General features: G+C 39.9%; 1 protein-coding gene across 11 annotated transcripts in view; it reads right to left on the reverse strand.

Annotated features, from left to right (window-relative positions):
• Grik1 (glutamate ionotropic receptor kainate type subunit 1) overlaps positions 1-23,496 on the reverse strand; it is a 299,271-nt gene that overhangs the window by 101,925 nt on the left and 173,850 nt on the right. For all 11 annotated transcript variants that reach the window (XM_050138615.1, XM_050138611.1, XM_050138617.1 and 8 more), the window contains 2 exons: positions 3,326-3,379; positions 119-292 (listed from right to left, as the gene is read on the reverse strand). In XM_050138615.1, coding sequence (XP_049994572.1) covers positions 119-292; positions 3,326-3,379 — 228 coding nt within the window. The remainder of the gene's footprint in view (positions 1-118; positions 293-3,325; positions 3,380-23,496) is intronic.

Raw genomic sequence — 23,496 nt, forward strand, 5'->3', positions numbered from 1 at the left:
CTTTGGGGTGGAACAAAGGGAGTCTGGATGAATTTGATGAAACAGATTCCACACTTACCTAAAATTCTCAAACAAGAAATAAATAAAACTTATTTTTAAAATGAAATAAACTACTCACTGTCATCATGCCGTCCAGAAGGCCAGTCTCGGGTCTGGGTGGGGCCTGCAATCTCTCCATGGACCACTTCTCAATGACAGATGACACATGAGGGTTGTCAATATTCAGCAACCGAAAGCCAGTCATATTTACACCACTGTACCTGTAAAGTTCCAGGTCTAAAGCAAACAAGTCCTGTGTAGCGTTATAAAGACAAAAGTAGGAACTCATTAGCATTATTGATGTTCTTGACCTAAAAGAAAATAAATGATTACAGAAACAATAAAAAAAAAGATGAACACTCAATGGCAGTGTTATCACATCCTGTGTATGAAAGAACGTTAAGCTTGGATAAATGAAGAAGAGAAATTTACCGATAATTTTTCTAGCCTTGGACCTGGGATATATTTGAAAGTTAAGAATCCTATTTCTACAGTCTTTGAGGAGTTAGATGAGTTCTTTCTGGCTCTTTGCCTCTGTGCTTTTACTTTACAGCTAAAGGAAAAAGTCCTTTCATGGTGACCACAAAAAAGTACCAGGAAATGGCAGCATCAGCCATCCTCAGTGCAACTGCTGCTTCTGGCTATTCTGGGGTCATGCTGCTTAGGTGAAAATTTGGAGTCTGCATGTAAGGAAAGAAGATTTCTGGAGGGCAAAAATAGCATCCTGTGGGCCCCTCATGGCAACTCGTGTTCCAGTCAACAAGAGTATAAAGATTAATCACTGGATAAGGGCTCAGAATCAGGGCCTTTTGGAGACTGTATTGGATGCTGTGGTTATGGACTTGCGAAAACTTCTAGGAGACTCATCTTCTCTCCGACAGCGTATCAGAGAGCATTCCTAACCTACCCCATGGTTTCCAGAACAGATGAAACTGCGTGGAAACCAGAACTTTATTACCAGATAGGTATTCAAAACAGTATGGTCATTTTTATTTTTATATAAAATGTTTAGAGTAAAACCATGGCACTAAAAATATTCCACATTTGGGAAGAAACCAAACCAGCCCAAAATGACAGAAAAAAGTTCATGCAGACATTGTCTAGCAGTGAAAAGGTGCTCTGAAACGGAGTCCGGCATGGTTCAGCTACGGTGAGGATGGCAGTTGCTCAAGACAGTGGCACTAGATTCCTTCACGATTTGCATTTGCAGAAGATGCAACACTCTCACTCTTTCGAAGATGTTTTCTAGTTGCTGCCCATTCCCAAGACTTGGATTGGGAAGAGGAGTGGTCAGAGCACAGCCCAGCACTACTAGCTCTGGATCAAGAAAGCTATACTGTCTTAAAAATATAGATCCCTTCTTTTATTGTTTTTTATTCAATTGGTTGTCTGTGTCTGTGTGGGTATGTGCAACTGAGTGAAGGTGTCTGTAGAGTCTAGAAGATGGCATCTGATCACTTGGCCGTGGAGTTGTAGCTAGTTATGTGTCTTCCACCTCTCAACGTGGGTGCTGGGAACCAATACTTCAGTTTTCTGCAAGAGCAGTATGTGCTCTTAACCACTGAGCCAGTCACCATTCCAGTCCTATACTGCCTTTTCAACATTATAATATATACATTATATGTATATGTAATGTGTGTGTGTAAGTGTGTATAAAAATTTTATTTTCTTTTCATTAAGGGTTTAGAAAAATTTCATTAATGCCTACAGCTAAAGTTGGCTAGAATATAAAAGCAATAGGGCAGAATGCAGATCAAGCTATAGGAAAACACAAAGCAAATACAAAGAATAAAAGCCGGAAGAGTTTTCTTTCGTACCTTCAGTGAATAGAGGGAAAGCTATTTAGCCACATAAAGTTCCGGCATGTGTGCTGAATCTCACATGATGAAAATATTAAACATATGTGTAGCTTAGCTTTCCTACAACTTGGCATTTGTATTTAATACGGAATGTAGAAAGTTCATGTCTGATTGCTTTTTCCCCAGTGAGTGCAGAAGGAGGAGGTCAGGAGAGTGAGCAGTGGACTGGAAAGAAGATTGTACAATGTGTTCTCCACCAATAGCTTCTATTGAGGACCAGTCTTCCTAGGGTCTAGGGTTTAGTCTCTGACATGGCTCCCAAACCAGCTCTTCATCAATGAGGCCGAAAGAACGTTCTGAGGCCCAAGACCACTTGGCCTTGCACTACTCTGGCTTTTATGGTTATAGGGAAGGGCTGTATCTGTGAGTGGGATAAAGCACTCAGCCGACACCAATGCCAGCTTCGACTGTTCTGAAAGACGAATTGATACGGTCGGTCAGCAGCAACACAGAGGCATAGATCAGAGAAGTGTGGGTGTAGGAACCTGCCTTCCACGCTGCTCCTCTTCCCACCACAAGCTCATGGCCTGATGTGTTCCATACCCTACATGCCCTCGGGATGCTGTAAGGACGTTTGCTGCATTTGCTTTATGTTCCTTGTTCCAAATTCTTTGATTCCCACATTCTTGGGCTTGTCAATTTTATCTGCTAAAACAGCAACTTACTGACCACCTCACTGAGAATCTGGGCAGGCTATACTCGAAGAACCCTTAAAGATTACCAAGAAAATGACTGACTATAAAGATGAAAAAGATCGTAAAGAAAACTTACATGGATTTTCTTCTTGTGTAAGAAAGTGGAATTTACCCTGTAGGTGTTAGGGAGAGTGGTACATATGCAGGGTCTGTTGAGTGATTTCTGAGGTCAATTGAGGGAGAGCTATAATTTTGGGGTATTAAATGACTTTAGTAAATACTCTTTAACTCAATAATATGACAAAATTTTAACTGTCAGAGTTTCTTCTGAACTTCTTAAGCCATGAGCATTATTTTTGTTAATGATGTAGAATGTTCTATGTGTACAGTGCCTCCAAAAACTTCACTGGTTTTCTTCCCAGGTACCCACCCGGTGAGTGGCTTAACCCCATGGTCTCCTGGTCTCAGGCAGGAATGCTGTTTTGTCACATCAAAGGATCCTAGGTCACACTTCAGCACTCTTCTGCATAAATGTAGAAATTATAGATGGTGCTTCTTTAAGAATAGATCCTGTTTAATGGGATTTCGTCGCCCTTCTGATGGACATGCATTGCTGATCTTTTTGTTAAAAGAAATAAAGATACCTGCTGCTCAGCAACACCGAGTTTAGAGGAGTCTTAGGAAAGTCAAGAGACTCTCTGGGACAATAGCAGCGCTTTGGCTCTGGAGAGGCTGCTTTGAAGCAGTGTGTGGACCGTGTTTGCAGACCGCGTTCTTACCAGGAGCACTCACCAGGGTCGTGAAGAAGTAGTGGTAGTATTCCGTCATCATACCCATGAACAAAATCTGCAGCGGAGACACGAGGGGAAGAGTCAGATGGAGGATGGTAAGAAAAGACCATCAGTAACATGTCTGCAAAAACTTGGAAACACAGAATTTAGAAATCTGCAGACCCAGTAGACCAGCGTCCTGAGTTCAATTAGTGGCTGGTGAGAAGGCCACTGAGGTCCAGTTCCCTTAATGAAGTAAAGAGCAGGTGAACTACAAGTTGCATTTCTGAAGCATTTTTTCCTGACATGTCTGGCTCTCTCAAAGTTTTTAAGTCAGGGTTTCTTGAGGCCTATCATTGAGCCCTTCCTGTCGTGGGAACTCCTTCAGCCAATAGCCTTTAAGATACCAGCCCACTATGGGCGTGGTCTCATGTACCATACGTGCAGACAAAAGGTGTGTGCAGTCGCCCCCCTCCCCCTTTTCTACTGGATTCGGTTCCAGTTCCCAGTGCACACAGAGGAGTGCGGATTGCTACCCTTACTGTGAGTTTATCCCCAAATAAATAAACCTGTGTTATACTGCATTCCGGGCTGTTGTGGAACTCTTTGATACAACTACACATTCCGGATCAGGGTATCTGAGTGGTGGCGCGCCACTGATTTGCGGGAAGCATGGACCTTAGCAGTGAAGGTCGAACACCCTTAGAACGTAGACTAGAGAGATGGCTTCAAAAAGCATGGGTAAAGATTCTGTAAAGTTGCCAAAGGGTCTGCCTAACACGCAAACTGGCATGAAGGGGGATAAAGAAGGAACAGTGTATTTGAAGACAGCAGTAACAAAGCATCAACTCTCAGGAGACACTCACCTCTGCTAACATGGGAAGCAGAGGCTATTTAGCCAAACTGGAAAGTCTGAAACTGACGAGTGATGGGAAAACACTTGCTGTGACTCACGAGCGGCATCTGAGCTGCTCTTATGGTGCTCACAGCATCAGGCATGCAGTCGGGATTCTAGAGGTGGGGTTTGCTTTAGGGCCATCAATGACATTTAAAACCATTCACGGTGAGGTCTTGTTATCTGGTTTCTTCAACCATTCGAGCATAAAGAGCTGGCCTGCCAGTGTCCGGCAGGAGTCCAGTTCTTCATTTTGATTATTAGATCGTGCAAAGGGAACTGTGTAAATTTTATGTTAAGCTGTGAATCTGGACATGGAGTTTAAATTATCATTTCTGGAATTGAAACTGAAATACAAATCCATCTGAGTTTACAGCTTTCATTTTGATAAAATTTTCCTTCTGAACCTTGTAGAAGGTTTTGATCCCCTGTTGTTAACTTGAACACCTTTTAAGAAGAAAAATCATTTAAATCATCATTTTTATTATTGTTTTTCTAATTTCTCGAGGCAAGTATTCACTTCCTATGTGTTATTCAGTATTAGAAATGGGATATGGCAACAGAGCGAGCAGCAGCTGGCGGGCCTGCTTTTATTGCAGAAGGAAGCCTTGGACCCTCCAGCTCTTTTTTGCATGTGCCGTCTCACGGATGTCTCTGCTCTTTCCCAGCTAAGAGTTTAGATCAGAATCTCTCTGACTTTGTTCTGATCTTCCTAGAAATTATGAAACATGTGCAGAGTATAGATCATAACCCTATCAGCTTTGTGGACATTCCAGAACCAGAAGAAAGAAAAACCTTCAAGATTAAAAAAATGAGAAAGCTCCAAGAAAGTTGTGTGTTAAGAGTTGTCCTTCATAGGCCTATAGACATGATGTCACTCAAAGCTCTGTTCTCTGAGAACTTTGTAAGCTTCACCTTATGACTTTGTCTTTAGATAGTGGTATTTCAACTAAAATCAGGAAGGGATTAAGAAAAATGTCACATCAGGATAAATGTCAGTTTTAAAAACAAAAATGTATAATCACGACATGGAGAGTTTTCTAATAGACTTTTGCAGAAGAAACCTTTTTTTTTTTTCTATGACCGCCTTCTCTGCATTCTTAGGCCATGTTTATCTGCTGAGTGGATGAGTGGTACTCAGTTTTCTAAGCTGCCACTGCTGTGTGAACTTAAACCGGTGTGCGTGCTTCACCAAGTTCCCACTGCTAAGTACAAGTTCTGCTTCTGTATAAGTCATCACACCCCCAACAGTGCTATATGACGAATACGGGATCAATGATGTCATCTTCACTTACACTCTACATTCTCCTTAATTGCCTACGCTAATATGATCCTCTAATAATACTAATTCCCCAGCATAATTGCTATCAAGTAAGTTGTGATGTCATATCATTGGCATAAAGAGAAATAAAAACTCAGTGCGGTATGGATGTACAAGACTGAAATCTCAGAACTGTGGAGGCTCAGACAATAAGTTTGCAAGGCCAAATCCAGCCTCAGCTGCACAGGGCACAAGATGGAGTTGAGGGATGATGAGATCCCTAGTTTAGGAGCCATTAATTCTGTTAGCTACAATTCTGGCCCAATGGACACATGACTGGATGGTAAGGCCTAATGCTTACATGAGGCCATGTACTGGCTGTAGCCAACAAGATAGGAAAGATAAGGAGATTTGCCATCTTGCTAACTCTAGCATATCAGTTGCTTGGTTATCAGCACTGGGAGAAACTATTCTTTTTCTGAATAAGTGCCTCTTTTTTTTTTCTTTCATAAATACCAGGAGTCATGTAAGTGATCCTGTTAACAAGTTTGTTTTCATTTTTTGGAAGGTTAAGGCCAAAATCATAAGCTTTCCAGTCAGAAACACAGTTATATATCCTTGTCTGGACAAATATCTTCCAGGTTTATGTTTTTCTTAACCAACTTCGCCTACTAATTCTCTACTCCAATTAATAGACATTATCATTCTGTTTCAAATGTCTTTTTTTTTTCTGGGCTGCTCTAATTCTTTATAAGCTAATGATATTATAAACAAATAATCATGCTGTATTACTTGAGGATCAATTTTAAGAACTTAAAGAGACTAATAGCAAAAGAGGCAAAATCTGTTTCTTTAGGACAGTATGTTGTCCCTTCATAACATAATCCAAAAGGAGGAAAGATGGTGTGAGTCTCTTTGATTGGTTACTCTGTCTAGTGCTATTGAGCTAGGAAAGTCTACATGGCTATACCTTTGTTTCGATTTTTACCTTCTTTTATTTCTGTCTAGAATTAATCTGCATATGGAAGAGCAAAAGCTCAATGCCACTTAACTCCCGAAAGAGCATTGCTAGTGGTTCCATTAATACCAGTCTCCTTTGAGACACAGCTACCGCTCATTAACAATGGTGATACCACACTAATCCAGATGCCTTTTGAGGTTTTAGCAACTGTCAGGAACCCTTTACACAGTAGCACCGGTCTAGCTCTGTAGTCCTTAGATGAGCTCTTAGAAGTCAGCGGATGGTTATCAAGTGCACTGAGCAGCGCAGTGTCCATATATATGCCACGTATTTTCTAAGGTCTGATTGACATTGAGATGAAGAAGGCCTAGATAATAGGGTTTTGAGGTGTGCGGTGGCTGCAGAGTCATCGTGTGAGATAAATGGAGCCAAACGTTCCAGTAGCATCTCTCAGTGCCCAAAGAATCCTGAACCTTCACTCCGTTCTGTTCTCCCAAAGCAGTACCATGCTACAGAGATAGCAACAGCAAATATCCTCCATGAATTCCCAACATCCATCATTAAGGGCAAGCCATATATCAAAAATAATGGCTATTATACAGTAACTACAGTTGCAAATCCTTTAAATAGAGCCTGGAGTTCTCCTGGGCTATTTTGAGTATTTTTTTGGAATATTTTTATGGCTTTTTATTACAGCTTCTTCCCTTGAAAAAATATATATACTGGAAGTTTATATTGACTAAACCAAAGTATATTGCTACTTTTATAGTTTTCTCTATATAAGGATGAAGTTCCAGTCATCAGACATGACTTCTAGTCAATAATTTCAAGTGAATATCTTCCCAATGTGTAGTGTACACTGTAGCTGAAGTAAAAACTTTTCTTCCAGACAGGAATAGTCTCCTTCTGTGTAAAATCTTCAGAGTAGGATGGCATTAGGAACCAGAGGAATGATTTTAAGATATAAATTTGAGCTCCAGGGTGCATCATTTTTTTTCTGTGATACTTACAGTCCCATACATACTTTCTTTGACTGGGATAGTTTTGGTCCACATGAGTTGCACTGTCTGTCATCAATGGAATAAGTGAGGAATAGGCTACTCTTTTGATATATTATCATTGTCAACATTTTCTTCCACATTAAATCAATGTTAAATCCCAAAGGATAGTTTATTAGAAGAGAATCAGAATGAGTCTAAAAGTCCCTGGTATTCAGAAGAATTCCATTTTCTCTTGAAGTCACATTCTGACTCGAGTACATATTCACATGATTATTTACATGGTAAAAGAGACTGTACATGGTACGGCATCATGGGTTTGAAGATGAGGCAATTACCATGGTTTATCTGTGTGGATACAAAGTACCCTTGTTGGGTAGAAGCAAGAGGACTGGAAGCTGAAAGAGCGATAGTCAAAAATCCAGGATGGTGATTTAATAATGCCCAGCATGGTCATCAGATACAAAGACCTGGTTTGACCTTTGTCAGATATGTAGACCGGTTTGCCCTTCATGCTGAACTTCCTTATATATGAATACTTGGTTTAGCTCTTATCAGATATGAAGATTTGGCTTGACCTTCGTAAGATATGAGGACCTAGTTTGCTTTCCATCAGATATGAAGGTTTGTTCCATCTTCACTACATTTAAAGACTTGGTTCAACTTTCTCAAATCTGAAGACATGGTTTGACCTTCATTTTGAGCTACATTATATATGAAAAATTGTCTTAGCCTTCATCAGGTAGAAGACCTGACTTGACTCCCATGAGACATGAAGATCTGGTTCTATCTTCATTAGATCTGAAGACAAAGTAGAACTTTCATCAGATGTGAAGATCTGGTTTGTCATACTCAGGGGTGGCCTTAGAATCACTGTCATTATATGATGTAAAAGATGATGTGCAAACACTGAAAATTGGGATCAAGAAGCATGATGTCACCTTTGGTATGGATGATGATAACCTATGACAGGTTGTGTGCCTTATGTATCAGTATTAGCCTAGCACTCTTGTATGCACTGTTAAATTTGGTGTTTTCCATCATGACATGAAGCATGTGAAACTGCATCTCATATATAAAGGCATAAAATAACAAATCATCTGGTCTAGATGATGACCTTATTTATTAAGCTAGGGTTTAAAAGTTTTCTTATTCCTTCATCACAGTGTACTATTGGGAATACAGAAAGAACCCTGAAAGTATTAGCTGAAGAGAAATAAAATTCGTATGTCACAGGATAGCCCAGATGTCAGAGAGTTTAATTAATAGTTGTTGGAAGTTGTAAGGGAAAACACTTTTTGTAAGATTTTTTTCATTTTTGGAGTGTTGAAGAAGCAGATGTGCTTGGTATTGCTGTAGGAATTCCTACCACCACCAGCCTTTAAGTTACCGGTCCACTGTGCGTGGTCTCATACTATAAAGCATGCGCTGTCGCCCTCTCTTCCAGCTGTGTGATTCGGTTCCTGTTCCCCATTTGTGCAGAGGGCTATGATCTGTGAGTCTACCCCTAAATAAATACCCATTTATTATGCTCAATTCTGAGCTAGTGTGGGATTTCTTTTTAGCATCCTTATTCATCTGGCCCCCACATAGGTAAGAACTCCACACTATTAGGTGGACTGGCTTAAAGGCCTAACTGGTCCACAGCCCAGAAAGTCTCCCACCCCTACCTGCTTGGCTTGCTTTTACCTACTAAGTGGTTTTTGTAAAACCCCCACCACAGCGGAGCTAACTGCATGCGGCTACTTGGAAATTTTCCAAGCTTGTGTGTGATCCCCCCCCCCCCCACTGCCACATGATGACTTGTGCAGCTTCCAGTTTGTGCTCCCTGCCCATGAGTTCTGGGCTTCTTGCTCCATGTACGGAATTGATTTGATTGCTTTTAATTTGTCAAGCAAAGCATATTTCTCAGTATTTAACCAGCACTAAGGCGGGAAACCAAAGCAGTGCTGGACTGTGCCTGGCTGCTAATAGTCGTGACTCTGCAACCATGACACCTGCTGGGCAATAAAGATTATTATACCTAAAACAATTTACTGGACCTCATAACAGGTAATTAGTAAATCAATAAACGTGAAAGTTAATGACAGACATTACCATGGAAATTGTAGTAACTTTTTTGCTAATACTATGGATTGTGTTCTGCAAGACTTTTAAGGTTATGGTGATATATCCATTTATTTGATAGTGGGACTCAGTTTTTCCTTCATATTATATCTTTAAGAAAATCGTTTGATAACAGAGCCAAAAATGAGGCACTTTTAGAAATGATACAGTCTTTACAGACCAATAATGAACAGCTAGCTGACAGGATTAATGCCATCAAAAATCAAAAGTTACCTGAAAAAAAGTAATATTATTGAAAAGGGTAACATTAATTTGACAGTCAAAATTGAATCTATGTCAAAGGGTACTGAGGAATTATCTGAAAGAATTCATACTGTTGAATTTGACAATCAAAATTTGATAAAAAGTTATGATAGGTTAGCAGATAGAGTATCTGTCAAGGAAGGCAATCTGCACATTATCCAAATAATGTCCAAGAATGAGATGTTATCTTTAAATGAAAAACTTAAGACCTTGGAATCACATGTGCAGAATGAGGTCCAGAGGCTAGGTGCCTCAATGAAATCACTAGAAATATATACAGGTCAGGAGATTCAGGCTTTACAAAGTACAGTAGTAAAAAGATTTGAAATAATTGAGGAAATTATTGGAGCTGATGAGCAGGATAAGAGGTACAAGGACAGGATTTAACATCACCAGTAGCTGTCAGAGATGACTTGCCCAGGGTTTTTAGCTTTCCTACTTTGATAAAATAAGTTCTAAAGGCTCAAAAGGATCCAAAGAAGGTAGATGGATACCTATAGGAATGAATGATCTAAAAGAAAGTAAACAAGCTTTCATAACTTATGGCTTGCATTCTACATTTGTTAGGGAGATGGTAAAGACGTGGGCTTCTAGAATCAAAGCCATGCCATAGGACTGGCTATTGTTAATTTCAGCAGACCTGAATAATGTACTTCAACTTGTTTAAATGTTACTTCAGGGAAGAGGCTAAACATTAGAACAACAGGGAAAAGCAAAAGGACTTGAGACTTCCCAAGATCAAATTCTTGGTCAGTGCACTTATGCTGACCCACAGGCTCAAGCTTTTTACAATAAACAAATTTCATCCCTATGATACAGAGCAGCCTTAAATGATTGGGACAGGATTCAAGAAATAGGAAAATGAATTGAATCATATACCAGGGTTAAACCGGGCCATAGAGAACCATTTGGTGACTTTTTTTTTTTTTTTACAATGATTAACTAAGGCTGTACAAATAGGAGTAACAGACCCAGAAGCTAGACAAGTACTTATTGAATCTCTGGCTTTGTAAAATGCCAACTTAGAATGCAAAAAGATATTTGGACCTTTAAAGGTTAGATCAGCACCAGTGGATGAATGGATCCTGCATACAATGAACATTAAGATATTTGACTATAATACTGAATCTTGGGTAGGAGAAGCAATTTTCAAAAAAAAAAATGAGGAGACATCAAAATGCCAAATGTTTTAATTGTGGTAGAATAGGACATCTGAGAAGGGACTGTAGACAAGGAATTCCTATTAATAATATCTCCTCTGGGAATGGCAAGAATAGGAAGACTCTGCCTTCAGATATATGTAGAAGGTGTAGCAAAGGCTGACAATGGGCCAATGATTGTAGATCAACAAAAGACAAATAAGGCAACTTGATACCATTGGGAAAGACTTTGGGGGACCTCTCACAGGCCCCCAAGTCAAAACTGGTCCAGTCATTCCCAGTCACTCTGGAGGACACGTCTCACCAGGAAAATTAAAAAATCCAGAGCCTTTTGTAAAAAATTATATTGTTCTGGATGATGGAATAACCATGGAAGATAGATAAAAGTTACAATAGGAAATAGGAAGGTATATTCTGGAAGATTTCTATAAATGATCAAAGACCAAAGCTAAGAGTGCATATAAATGGCACAGTAATTGTGGATTTGATAGTCACAGGTGTGGGCGTGAGTATCATTACTCCAGAATCTTGGCATCCAAATTATCCTCTTCGAGACACAGATGTTCAATTACTAGGAATTGGAGCCCTATTTCAAGTGAAACAAAGCACAAGATGGGTTGAATACATAGGGCCAGAAGAACAGAGAGGAAGGCTGAGGCCGTATGTGGCAAATATTGCAATGAATTTATGGGGTTGTGATCTGATGCAGCAATGGAATACCCAGAGTAATATCCCTGCAGTCCCAGAAACTCATAATTCTGGGAAGAATATTATAAACTACTATACACAAAGGTCACCAGCCATTCAGGCTATGCAAGAACATAAAACAACTAGCAAACGTTTAGAGGTACCAACAACCCTACCTTTAAAATGGTTAACTGAGAAACCATATGGGTTAAACCGTAGCCATTAACAGAAGATAAACTGCAGGCTTTAGAACAGGTGGTATAGGAGCAACTAGATGCTCATCATATTGAAGAATCAACAAGCCCTGGAATTCTCCTGTATTTGGTATTAAAAACAAATCTGGCAAGTGGAGAATCATGACAGATCTAAGAGCTTTCGACAAGGAAATTCAAACTATGGGCCCTCTACAATCTGGGATTCCTCTGCTTTCTCTATTACCAAAAGGATGGCCTCTTATAGTTATTAATTAAAAGATTATTTCTTCACTATACCCTTATAAGAAAAACACAAAGAAAAATTTGCCTTGACACACCAATCACTGGAGCCCATACATTCTACACTGATGCAAATAAATCAGGAAAGGCAGGTTACAAATCAGACGATTTAAGTAAGGTGGGACAAAGCCCTTATAATTCTGTCCAAAGGGCAGACTTATATGCTATTCTTATGGTACTAAGGGGTTTTAAAGAATCTCTTTATATAGTTACTGATCACAATATGCAGAAAGAGTTGTCTTGCATATTGAAACTGCTGTATTTATACCTGATGATATTGAATTGACTTCATTATTCATTCAGGTTCAAGATACAATCAGGAATAGCTTCTGTCCCAAATATATAACACACATCAGATCCCATACGGGTTTGCCAGGTCCTCTAAAATAATAATCATGACTCACTTAAAAATCAAAGCTGCCTATGGCTCTGTCCTTCTCTAAATCCAAGCATGTTGTTAAAAAAATTCAGAGTTTCTGTCTCATGTCAAGAGCTGTCTGGTATCAGACAGAAAGAAGAAAGAATTTAGAAAAAATTACTTTTCTTCATACCTATTTTTGTCTCTATCATACCTTTCATAGAATATATGTCTGTATAAATAATGCTTAAGTTTTCCACAATGAACGATGAATTTTCCTGCAGTAATCTTTGAAGTTTCCAGGAAGAAGATGGGGCCCCACAAAAACAACTCTACCTGGTTGATAGGATATCATGATGCTGATAGTACTACTATAAGACCTGTTTTGGGGTACCAGCTGCTCAAGATGGTTCCAACTTGGTAGCTAAAGTGGTGCACTTTTTTTTTTTAAACAACATTCTGGCCAGAACTCCAAATAGAAACCTTAGAAAAATCCTACGGAATACTCAGAGCCTATTTGCAATTATACAAGACAATAATATTGAAACTTAACCACCACTTTACTTTCATAGGATTCCACAGAAAGAACATCATCCCCATGACAGCTGGATGTAATTCCAGAGAACAATGTCCCATCTCCTAACAAAGTTTGTCCTCAGGGCTAGGGACATCATTTAGGGGTTGATTATAACTGTTATAGGGTTGGGGATTGGGGGATATTATGTAGGCTCAGGAACTCTTTGAAAATAAAAAGGGAGAAATTGGATGGGATAATAAGTTGGTGAGAGCTTACTCACACTAATAATAATAGTGAGTATTAGAGTGAATACTAGTGACCTATTATTTATAGGTAATTTACATTGTTATAGATTCTTGTATATTGATACAAACTTAAATTATATTGAATATGTTCCTATTTTCATCTACAATATTTGTATACTTGGGCAAAGTTATTTTGTTATATTGTATGCATGCATGCTTCTACCTCTGCTTAAGACATTTTGTGTATTGATACAATTTTAGGATATATTTATCATATTGCAATATACTTATACATTGTTTACATTTTGAGGTCATTATCCTCATTTGTTGCACATTTGTTTAAAGATTGTTTAATATTCTAATATGGAATCTTAGTCTTTAAGTTATATAGGTCAATAGTCATCCATGTTTGCCTTCTTATAGTTAGACTAATCAGGTTCTTTAGATACACAGAGATTGTATTCTACATAGATAGGTAATCTTCAACCCTTTTAAAGAGCTGTGGAATATGGCATTTAAATAACTTAGGGTTCTGTTGACATGAGAAATGATTTCTCCTGGCAGTACCAATCTATTCCCAAGGGAATGTTAAGCACCGAGGACACTCCACTTGGAGCTTGTTTTCTTCTTGGCAATACTGGCCTTTGGCCAAGAAATTGTTCATGCATCCACCACTGACAAAATTTCTGACGTCTGAACAGAACAAGCAGAATACAACAAAAAATACTGTCAAATCTTGCCAAGACAGGGTAAGATGGTTTTGAAAAGTTTCCTGCCTCCGAAAATGGTCTGTCAGTTACTCTAGGCCTTAGCCAAATTTGGTTGCTCCAACGTTGCAAATAAGACTTTGGGTGATTGTCCAGGTAGCTGGTTGTCTCTGTCATTTGTTGCACATTTGGGAAGTTGCTTGTTTGCACTTCTTGCTTACTCAAGTAATACTATTTCCCTTCTCAGGTCTTCAATGGGGTTAAAGACTAGATAGTTATAGTTACTTTTCTTTCATTACTTAGCCAAATTATTTATAATGCAAGACTTAAACCCTCTATTATACTCAATTCTGAGCTAGTGTGGGATTTCTTTTTAGAATTTTTTTTTCATGGCATAGCAACATTATTTTTCCCCTTATATAGTCTTGATCTTCATTTGAAAATTGGAGACTTGTTATGTACCCGACAGGGATGACATCTCCACAATTCTATAGAAAACTAAAGTTCACTGTTTCTACTGAAGTTAAGATATGGCCCAATATACACAACTATAATTCTTTACATAATTTTTTTCTAAAATAGATCCACCTCAAAACCCAGGATACATTTTTATCTTTTATTAAAGCCAAATTTTGATGGGACTGGAATGAAGCATTGGCATATTTCTGAGGAGTATACATAGAAATACATCTCTGGCATTTTATTGCTTGCTATTTGAAGTTCAAACCTATGTCAGTTTTCTAAGTATACTTTTTCAAGGATTTGTAGAATCTTCAAGTGGACATTCTGAATAATATGAACATGGTTGATTGGAGCACATTTCCAGTAAATTGCTGGCTATTCACGACAATTAATTGTATGAAGCGGCGGGGCTGCGTCCCCAACACCCCGGCCGCTTGGCTAGCTCATGCCCAAAATAACAACACACAAACTGTATTCATTTAAGAACTGCTTGGCCCATGAACTCTAGCCCTTACAGACTAATTCTCGCACCTGGTCTAGCCCATTTCTAATGATGTGTGTAAGCACCCCAAGGTGCGCTTACCGGAAAGATTCTAGCCTAAGTCCATCGTGGGTTGCAGCTGCCTGGGAGAGCTGAGCATGGCGTCTCTGCTCCAGCAGAGCTGTCGGGTCTCTCCGGAAGCAGAGCAGAGTCTGACCTCACTTCCTCTTCCGCCCAGAATTCTATTCTGTTTACTCCTCCCAGCTATGTTCCAGCCATGAGGCCAAGCAGCTGGTTTATTATAACTTAACCAATGAAATCAACAGATTGATATATGACACTCCCACATCAAATTGTTGTATGATTTAGATAGAACATTCATATCTGTGAACTGCTCCTTACAACTAAAACTAACTATATGCTTAGGGGCTCTAAATATACTTTAATATCAGCCTGAGGGAAGCATATTTATAATGAGAACATATTGCCAAAATAATTGTATAACATACTACAAATTATCTTCCAGTTAGTGTAAATTGAGATACATCATGATTATGTCGTAAGGATTTATCCACAGTAATGAACTGATCAATTAGCTGGCTCAAAGACCATCAAAGGACTTGAAGAACTTAAAAGATAATGTATTGCTTAATTAAGTCCTCATTTCTTAGACAGCCTACTAAGTACAAGGCCGTGTACAAATTCCTTACATTTTAACCCTGGTGAGAGAATCTATGAGCATGGGAAAATATGGAAGCTCTTAGCTGAAGACACACATAGCCAACTTGGAATCCAATAAGCCTATTTGTAGGTGAGGTGGTGAAGCTGGAGCAAAGGTAGTAGATTTTCTCCCTGGGGTCTATATAAATGACCACTAACAACTCAGACCAGGAGGGCATCAGGCCCTGGCCTGAAGTTCCAGCTCTGCCATCTCTGTTACTTGTAGCGTGCAGATATTTTAAGCTGATAAAAAGAAATCATTTTAGCCAAATGGATAGCATGTGCTGGCAAATAGGAAGTACCAGACGAATAAATGTTATTTATTAATTTATTTGGGGATAGAGTCAAATACTTCCAACTAGATAACCAAATTTCTGCTCATTGTCCTACTGTTTCTACTTACAGTCCCTTATTAGCTTACAAAGTGACTTCATGGTTTTAGACCAGGTTGTAGTCATTAAGTGGATATGTTTTTGTGACCTTGTTTTCCATGCCTCCTTTTGACCTCAGAGGGCAGGCAGAGGTTTACTGCTGTGTTGCTTTTACTTGTACCTTGCCATCTTTAATTTTCAAAACTACTGAAATATAGAATGACTTTTTCTACTATCTCAACCTTGTTCTATCCTTGTACATGGGGTTATATGCATTGATATATATATATATATATATATATATATATACACACATATATATATATATATATACCTTCTATAAAGATAGAAACCATTAGGTATCTGAGAATAAAAGGAAACAACTTTCTGCAAGAAGTAGAGGCTAACAGAACATGTACTCTAGATTTGATAACTGTACTAATCAGTTGGAATCTCATATGCAACAAAAACAATCCAAATCTTTAGTTTGTTTAAATTCTTAGATAAGTTTTAAACCCCATTTTGCTACTTACTGGCTATGTGATGTTATCCAAGATGCATAATCTCTCTGAACAATCATTTTCTTGTATAGAGATTATTTTGGGGGTAAGGGATGTTCTTATAGCAATGAAATGAATGCTACACCAAGTATCTTCAGCACAGAGCCTTGCATACAACAGGCATTAGACAACAGTAGTCCTTAGGGTATCTGGTTTAACCTGTATGTCTGTTGTTAGAAACAATGGACTAAGATGCCAGTTATCTGGCACAGGTTTGCACCTCTCAGCATTGTGTGGCTGTGCTCAGTGGTGGTTTTTGTCCTGAGAGACAAAGAGTGATTGTATGAACCTTGTCTAATCACCTCTGTTTGCCCTCATCACAGCTTGTGGGCACAACACATCAAGGCAAAAATCAATGCACAGAATTATTTGATTAATCAGCATTGCCATCGTACTTCTTAGCAAAGAAGCTAAGCATTAAAAAAACATTTTCTTTGTGACCTTGTTTTTATGCTAATTGCATGAGAACAGAAAGAAAGGGGAACATGCAAGAGTATAAACATGTTGATAGGAAAGAATGCAACATAATTTTATAAAATATTTTCATTCAAAATGTGTTATTGCTCAATTCTAGCTCTCTGTCTCTCTGCTGCCACAAGCATTGTGGGGAAGAGACTACCCCTCTGAAGCGCATACTCATGTAATGATGGAGTAGGTTTCCTAGTTGGAAAAAGAGGCTCAAGATCACCCTGGACTGTTTTCCAGCTCAGGAAGTTGGCTGAGCCCCACTACTGCTTTCCTAAGGGATGGAGCCCTACAGAGGCTTCCATCCCCTCTATAAGCCACTATGCCAGAAAGGGGTTTATAAAAGTTGAAAGCGAATTTGACCCTGTCCAAAGTGCCAAACTGATTTTTCTGTAGTGGAGTCATAGGTTCACAGACATTTTTACTTTTTACTGCTGTAAGATCTCAGGATGGAATGAAGCTTGACTTTTGAGGAAACTGAAGCCTTGAGGAGTGACTGGCCCAAATGTTCCTTGGCTGAGCTGGAAGCTCACCATTCTTGGCATACAATGTACCTTCCCCCTCTTGTGCCAAAGGTTAAGCTTAGTTAAATATGCTAGCTTAGCATTCTGCTAGTGAGCTATCTCCCTTACAGGATTGCTGTGCTGCAGGTGGGTAGCAGGTAGATTACTTTGGTGATCATGTATTGAAAGACTCTAATACAGTTGCGGATTCATCCATTTTTTTATTCAATCATTGCACGATACACTCATTATGTGATATAACATAGCAAGTGCTGGGGATGTAAGTGAACAGGGAAAATGCCCTGTCCCTCTGGGCCTTACTGCCTAATAGGGAAAACAGACTAATCAGGTCACTGTGTATTCAGGCTCCATATCTCTCCCTGGTGTGTAGATTACTGGAGGCTACAATCTTGTAAGAAGTCTAGAAAGAGGCAGGTTCAAGTCCCTGCAGGACTTAATGTTTTATATTAAAAAATTACTCAGTTCATAGAAGAAGAAATTATGATCTCTGAGCATCAGTTTTCAACTGGAATATAAGAAGGCTACTAATCCTGCTGGAGTGATGGGCCATTAAATCCCAGCCTGCAGTTAGGCTCCACTTGAGAGGTCAACACATAATGTCTTCCTACTCTTCTCTTCATCACAGAAACCTATTACCTGTCAGGTATTTCCTGAAAGAGTGACTCCATGAGAAAAGGTGTATATGTGTTATAGTCACTGGAGAAAAAAAGCAAGACTTTGGGGTATTAGAGAAAGGAAGGGACACAGCACATAGGATATCAGGATGTTCTTTGGAAAGTGATGCATGAATGAGGTGGGGGTGGTGGCTTTGACCTGTGACCTGGTCCTTGTGACCCCTCAGCTGTTTGGGGGAAACTGGAACTGCAGACATTTGCAAAGGCAGTATGTTCATGAGAAAGCTGCACTCTTCTCTAGTCTAATCAAGTCTTGACATTTGAATTTCGAACTAATTCTGGGGAAATAACATCCCAGATTCTCATCATATAGCACTTGTTCAATATGAATAGGGATAATCACTCCGCCAAGTGATTAGCATGCTCAATAATAACTATAGACGCTTCTCCACTTCTTTAACTTTCAGATAAATGTCAAATACTTTCCTTAAGTTGCATTTAATTTTATTTTTCTCTTAAGAAGCATTTACAGGAGAGAAAATGTAATGATGGTGCAGGGAAGAGCCAGGCACTGATGGGAAGGAACGGGAAGGGGATGCCAGACTGACCTGGAAGAGTGTTCTCAGTAGCAATTTCTTTTTTTTATTAATTAATTATAAATTGACTTATTACCACAGGTTTATTATTAACTAGCTCTTACAACTTAAATTAACCCATAATTCTTGTCTATGTTTAGCCACGTGACTTGGTACCTTTTATCAGTGAGGCATTCTTACCTTGAGTAGCAATTTCTTATACACAGAAAAGAAAGTTATTAATACCAACCTCATAGAAAGAACAGAAGCAAGTGAATGTGTTTTTCCTAGATAATTCTGGCAGCCTGCTTCTGACAGTCCATTGCAAAAATCATGGTAACATGATTTCATAGCCTTTGACATCTGGCTGCCTGCAGAGACCATGTGGCAGCCCGGCTTGACAGAGTCCAGTTGCACAGATATTTTTACCCAGCAGAGCTCCAGTTTCCTCTATTCCTAAGTAAGGGTGCCAAACTCACCTCAGAATGCATGGCATGGGAGTGTAAGAAGCCAGGCATCCCAATTATCTTTAGCAAAGTCCTCCATCAAGGACATGAGCCTCCTTCCTTTTCTTTTCCTTTAGTGAATTGTAACCAGAATCAGCTTTAGATGCCTGAATTCTCCACTCCCTGAGAGAACTCCTTAGACAGCTATAGTCAAGGTACATGTCTTGCTTTTTATAGGTCAATGCCCAAAGCTAATGGAGTCACTTAAAGAGAATCACACAGAGGGCTTGGGTTGATTTTAACATGAATAGTAAACTCTGAGTATTCAACACAATAGGCTCCAGCTGTTCAGTGCATCCCTACAAGGCCAGCTTAGGTCCTCTGCAGCCAACTCAAAAGGAGTAACTGCATTTGCATACATCATACGGTGGAAGCTTTGTGACAAGTTCTTTCCTCAAAACTACTTGCTTGTCATTATTAAAAATGATACCAGACTTGTTATCCCCAAGGCCAAGGGGTCATTGTGTAAGAGGAAACAAAATGTTTGTGGAGTCAGAGGGAGCAGAATTCTCCATTGAGTCAGTATTTTTCAGATATGACAATGTACGATGGAGGAAGGTCATTGGTTAATTATATAATAAAGGAACTGCTTGGCCCTCATAGGTTAAAACATAGGTGGGAGGAGTAAGCAGAACAGAATGTTGGAGGAAGAGGAAGTGAGCTCAGAGGCCATGCTCCCCTCTACCGGGCAGATGCAATGAAGCAAGCCGCCAGGTCAAACATGCTGAATCTTTCCCAGTAAGACTCATGCTACACAGATTACTAAAAATGGGTTAGGCAAAATATGAGAATTAGCCCTTAAGAGGCTAGAGCTAGTGGGCCAAGCAGTGTTTAAATGAATACAGTTTGTATGTTGTTATTTCGGGTAAAGCTAGCCAGTGGCAGGAGCTGGGTGGCGGAATGCAACCTGCAGCTCCCTCAACAAATGTATAAACTAATAGTGGGTGAGCATACATGCAAAAAGTTGGACACGATCAAGCTAGCAGAAAGTCACAGCATGGATGGGAAGGACCTAATGAAGTTGCATCCCTAGCTATTGGCAATTGATGGCTTCTGGGGAAGAGAGATCCAGGTTTCTTCAGTAATGTGTGCCCTGAGAGGTTACCCATGCTCCTGGAGAGGGTCCCATTCCATTGCTCATACAGGCAGCAGGAAGCCAACTCAGTGGGTCTAAGAAAAACAAGTTGGCTGTGGGTCTTTGCATCTGCTCCCATTAGTTACTGAATGAAGCCTCTCTGAAGACGATTATACAAGGCTCCAGTCCCTGAGTTTAGCAGTGTGTCTTTAGAAATCATTTTTTTGACTTTGCCCCCCAATGTGTTTGGTTCTATCCTAGGTCTCTGGGCATATCCAGTATCAGGCATTATCAGGCATGGGTCTCAAGCTGATCAGTCATTGGTTGGCCACTCCCACAAGTTCTGTGGCATCTTTACCCTAGCCCATCTTGCAGGCAGGACAAATGTAGGTCGAAGGTTTTATGACTGGGTTGGTGTCTGAGTCTCTCCACTGAAAGCCATGTCTGCTTACCAAAGATGGCTGGAGAAGACTCTGTATCCCAATTACTAGGAGTCTTAACTAAGGTCACTCTAGTAGATTCCTGGGAGTTTCTACTATACTGGAGTTCCACCTCACCCTGAAATGTGAGGAATCCTATGGAAGAGGGGGAAGAATGGTTGTAGGAGCCAGAAATGTCAAGGATAACACAAGAAAACCTACAGAATCAACTAACTAGGACTCATAAAGTCTCACAGAAACTGAAGTGACAAACATGGACCTTATTTGTGTCTGAGCTAGGTTTTCTGCATATATTTATGGTTGTGTAGCTTGTTGTTCTTGTGGGACTCCCAATAATGTGTGTGGGGGTTGTCTCTGAGTCATTTGCCTGCACTTGGGACCCATTTCCTCCTACTGCATTGCCTCAATCCAGCCTTAATATGTACTGTATCTTGTTAGGCCCTGATCAGTCAATATCTGTGAGAGGCCTGCCCTTTTTTAAAGGAAAAATGAGGAGGAAAGAATCTGGGGGAAGGGAAGGTTGGTGAAGGAGGGACTGGGAGGAGAAGAGGGAGTGGAATCTGTGGTCAGGATATATATGAGAGAAGAATAAATTTGAAAACACTAGCTGAGTAGCTTCTTGTAACTTCCACCAAACTTCCCTGGCAATCTTAGCACTAAAATGATCAGGAAAGGTAAATACAGTTTGCAAACCTAAGATGAAGGTGAAAGAAGCTTTTGCACCAACAGTCAGAAGAAAGGAGAGACAATCCTTCTTCTCACTCCCATTCCCAGACCTTCATCACTACCAGACAGCTTTTTCTGGAGTGCTTCTCTTATAGGTTTGGTTTTTTATTTTGATTGGTTTTGAAAGACATAATCCATAAACCACTAGAAATATCACTTCTAAGAAAGGATCATTATGCTTATATTTATCGATAAAGAAGGAAAAGTCTCACAGCCAGGTTCCAGGACAGTCTTCTCTTGCTTATCTCAGGCCTGTCTTTTGGGGAAGATGTAGCTAGTTGTGTGAGTCACTACACATACGTCTCATTAGAAAGTCATTCTCTTGAAGGTAACATGTCTCCACTCCCTGCCATAAGGGCCTCCTGGGAAAGGCTTACTTCTTTGCATTATGAGAATTACACATAAAATCTGGGTGATTTTTTTTTCAAGTTCTGATCTACACCTCATTGTGTACTTTAATCAGCTGTGGTAAGCTGTGTAAATGGAGCCTTAAGATAAGGCAGTTCTCAGTAGAATCTTTTAGTACAATCATTCAGTGGGTAATACAGATAAATGATTGGCCTTTACTAGTATCTCTTTCTGGTGCAATCACAGCTCTAATTTTTAGCTCACTGTCTGTAGAAGTGCTCCGCAAGTATGGTCATAGAACTATGGAGCCCCAGGATACATGACTGTACCAGAAGACGACATCCTAGTGATTCAAGAATCACAGTGCTCATTTATCGGGAGCTGCTGGTGCACTCATGAAATTGCCATCCATTAACAACCTCTTGGTGTTTTTAACCATGGTGCACAATTTATATAGTGTGCATTATTTTAAAATATTGATAAGGACATTGGTATGTGACAAATCTGTTTAAGTGTAAAAGTTGCATACAATTTTTCCTTGATATTCCTCCAGATGTTCTTTGATTTTTTTCCTGATCATATCAGAAACTAGTATTTCTAGATGCACATATATACTTTCTAGATGTAGTTCTAGTCCAAATCTGCAATCTTTAGTATAGTACTCTAGTGCCCAAAGTATGACAGCCCTGGCGCATACAGCTGTTGCCACAAGTCCCTGGGAACTAGAATCATTCTGCAGGGAGGACTGGGAATCAGTGCTTTACCTTTTAAAGATTCTGAATTTCCTTTGGTGGGTGCTAGACCGAAGTCCTCAACAACTCAGTTATCACTGTTTTATTATTATTATAAACATGACTGACACCTTTCATCTGTGAAAAATGTTTTAATTGCCTGTTTCCATCCACATCCTCTGGAGATGAAGGCAAAGAAGCTTGCTGTCCATAATGAGAGAAGTATCTTCTTTGGGCTGAGATTGTTCCACCCCCTTTCTATTGTGCTTGCAATCCTGCAGCATAGGCCACAGACGCCTTGCCTAGTAAGTCAGGCATTGCACAAATAAGATGTGGCCTGATCTTCTCAGAAGGTGTAAAGAACACAGATATTTGCATCACCTAGAGAATTTGCCTTCTCTTCCCATCTTGCCACACAGCACATACAGAGTAGTATACACCTGTCACGAGCCATTTCCCCCCTAAAAATCATTACAGGAACCATCACCCTGGGGAGTCTGCAGAGAACCCCACACCCATAATTATGTTCTATTGAGAGAACCTGCCCCACACCCAATTAACTTATCTGTTAGCGGAATGTGCCTCACATTCCAGCTATCCAGGGAACTAGGTGTGGCAACTTGTGACTTCTTGGCCTACCTCCTGGCCTACATGACGAACCTGGCCTAAGTGACCTGGAACACACGGCAAGAGTCCAGTTTCCCTACCCTTCAGGGGCTATATAAGCAGCAACCATGATCCTAATAAAGGGGGCTTTGACAAATCTGCTTGGCCTCATTCTTCTGTCCTAGCTCATTCCCTTCCAGGTAGCGCCCCTTCGAGACCCTGGAATAACTGATTGCAGGGTGGGTTACAACCCCTAGACTGAATGACCCACCCAACGCAATCGACATACACCCATCACAACTGGATCTGAACTAACCACACCCTTGGCTCCTTAAA

This window comes from Alexandromys fortis, unplaced genomic scaffold (genome assembly GCF_014885135.2).
Source record: "Alexandromys fortis isolate MF-2015 unplaced genomic scaffold, M_Fortis_MF-2015_v1.1 scaffold_11, whole genome shotgun sequence".
Lineage (NCBI taxonomy): Eukaryota > Metazoa > Chordata > Mammalia > Rodentia > Cricetidae > Alexandromys > Alexandromys fortis.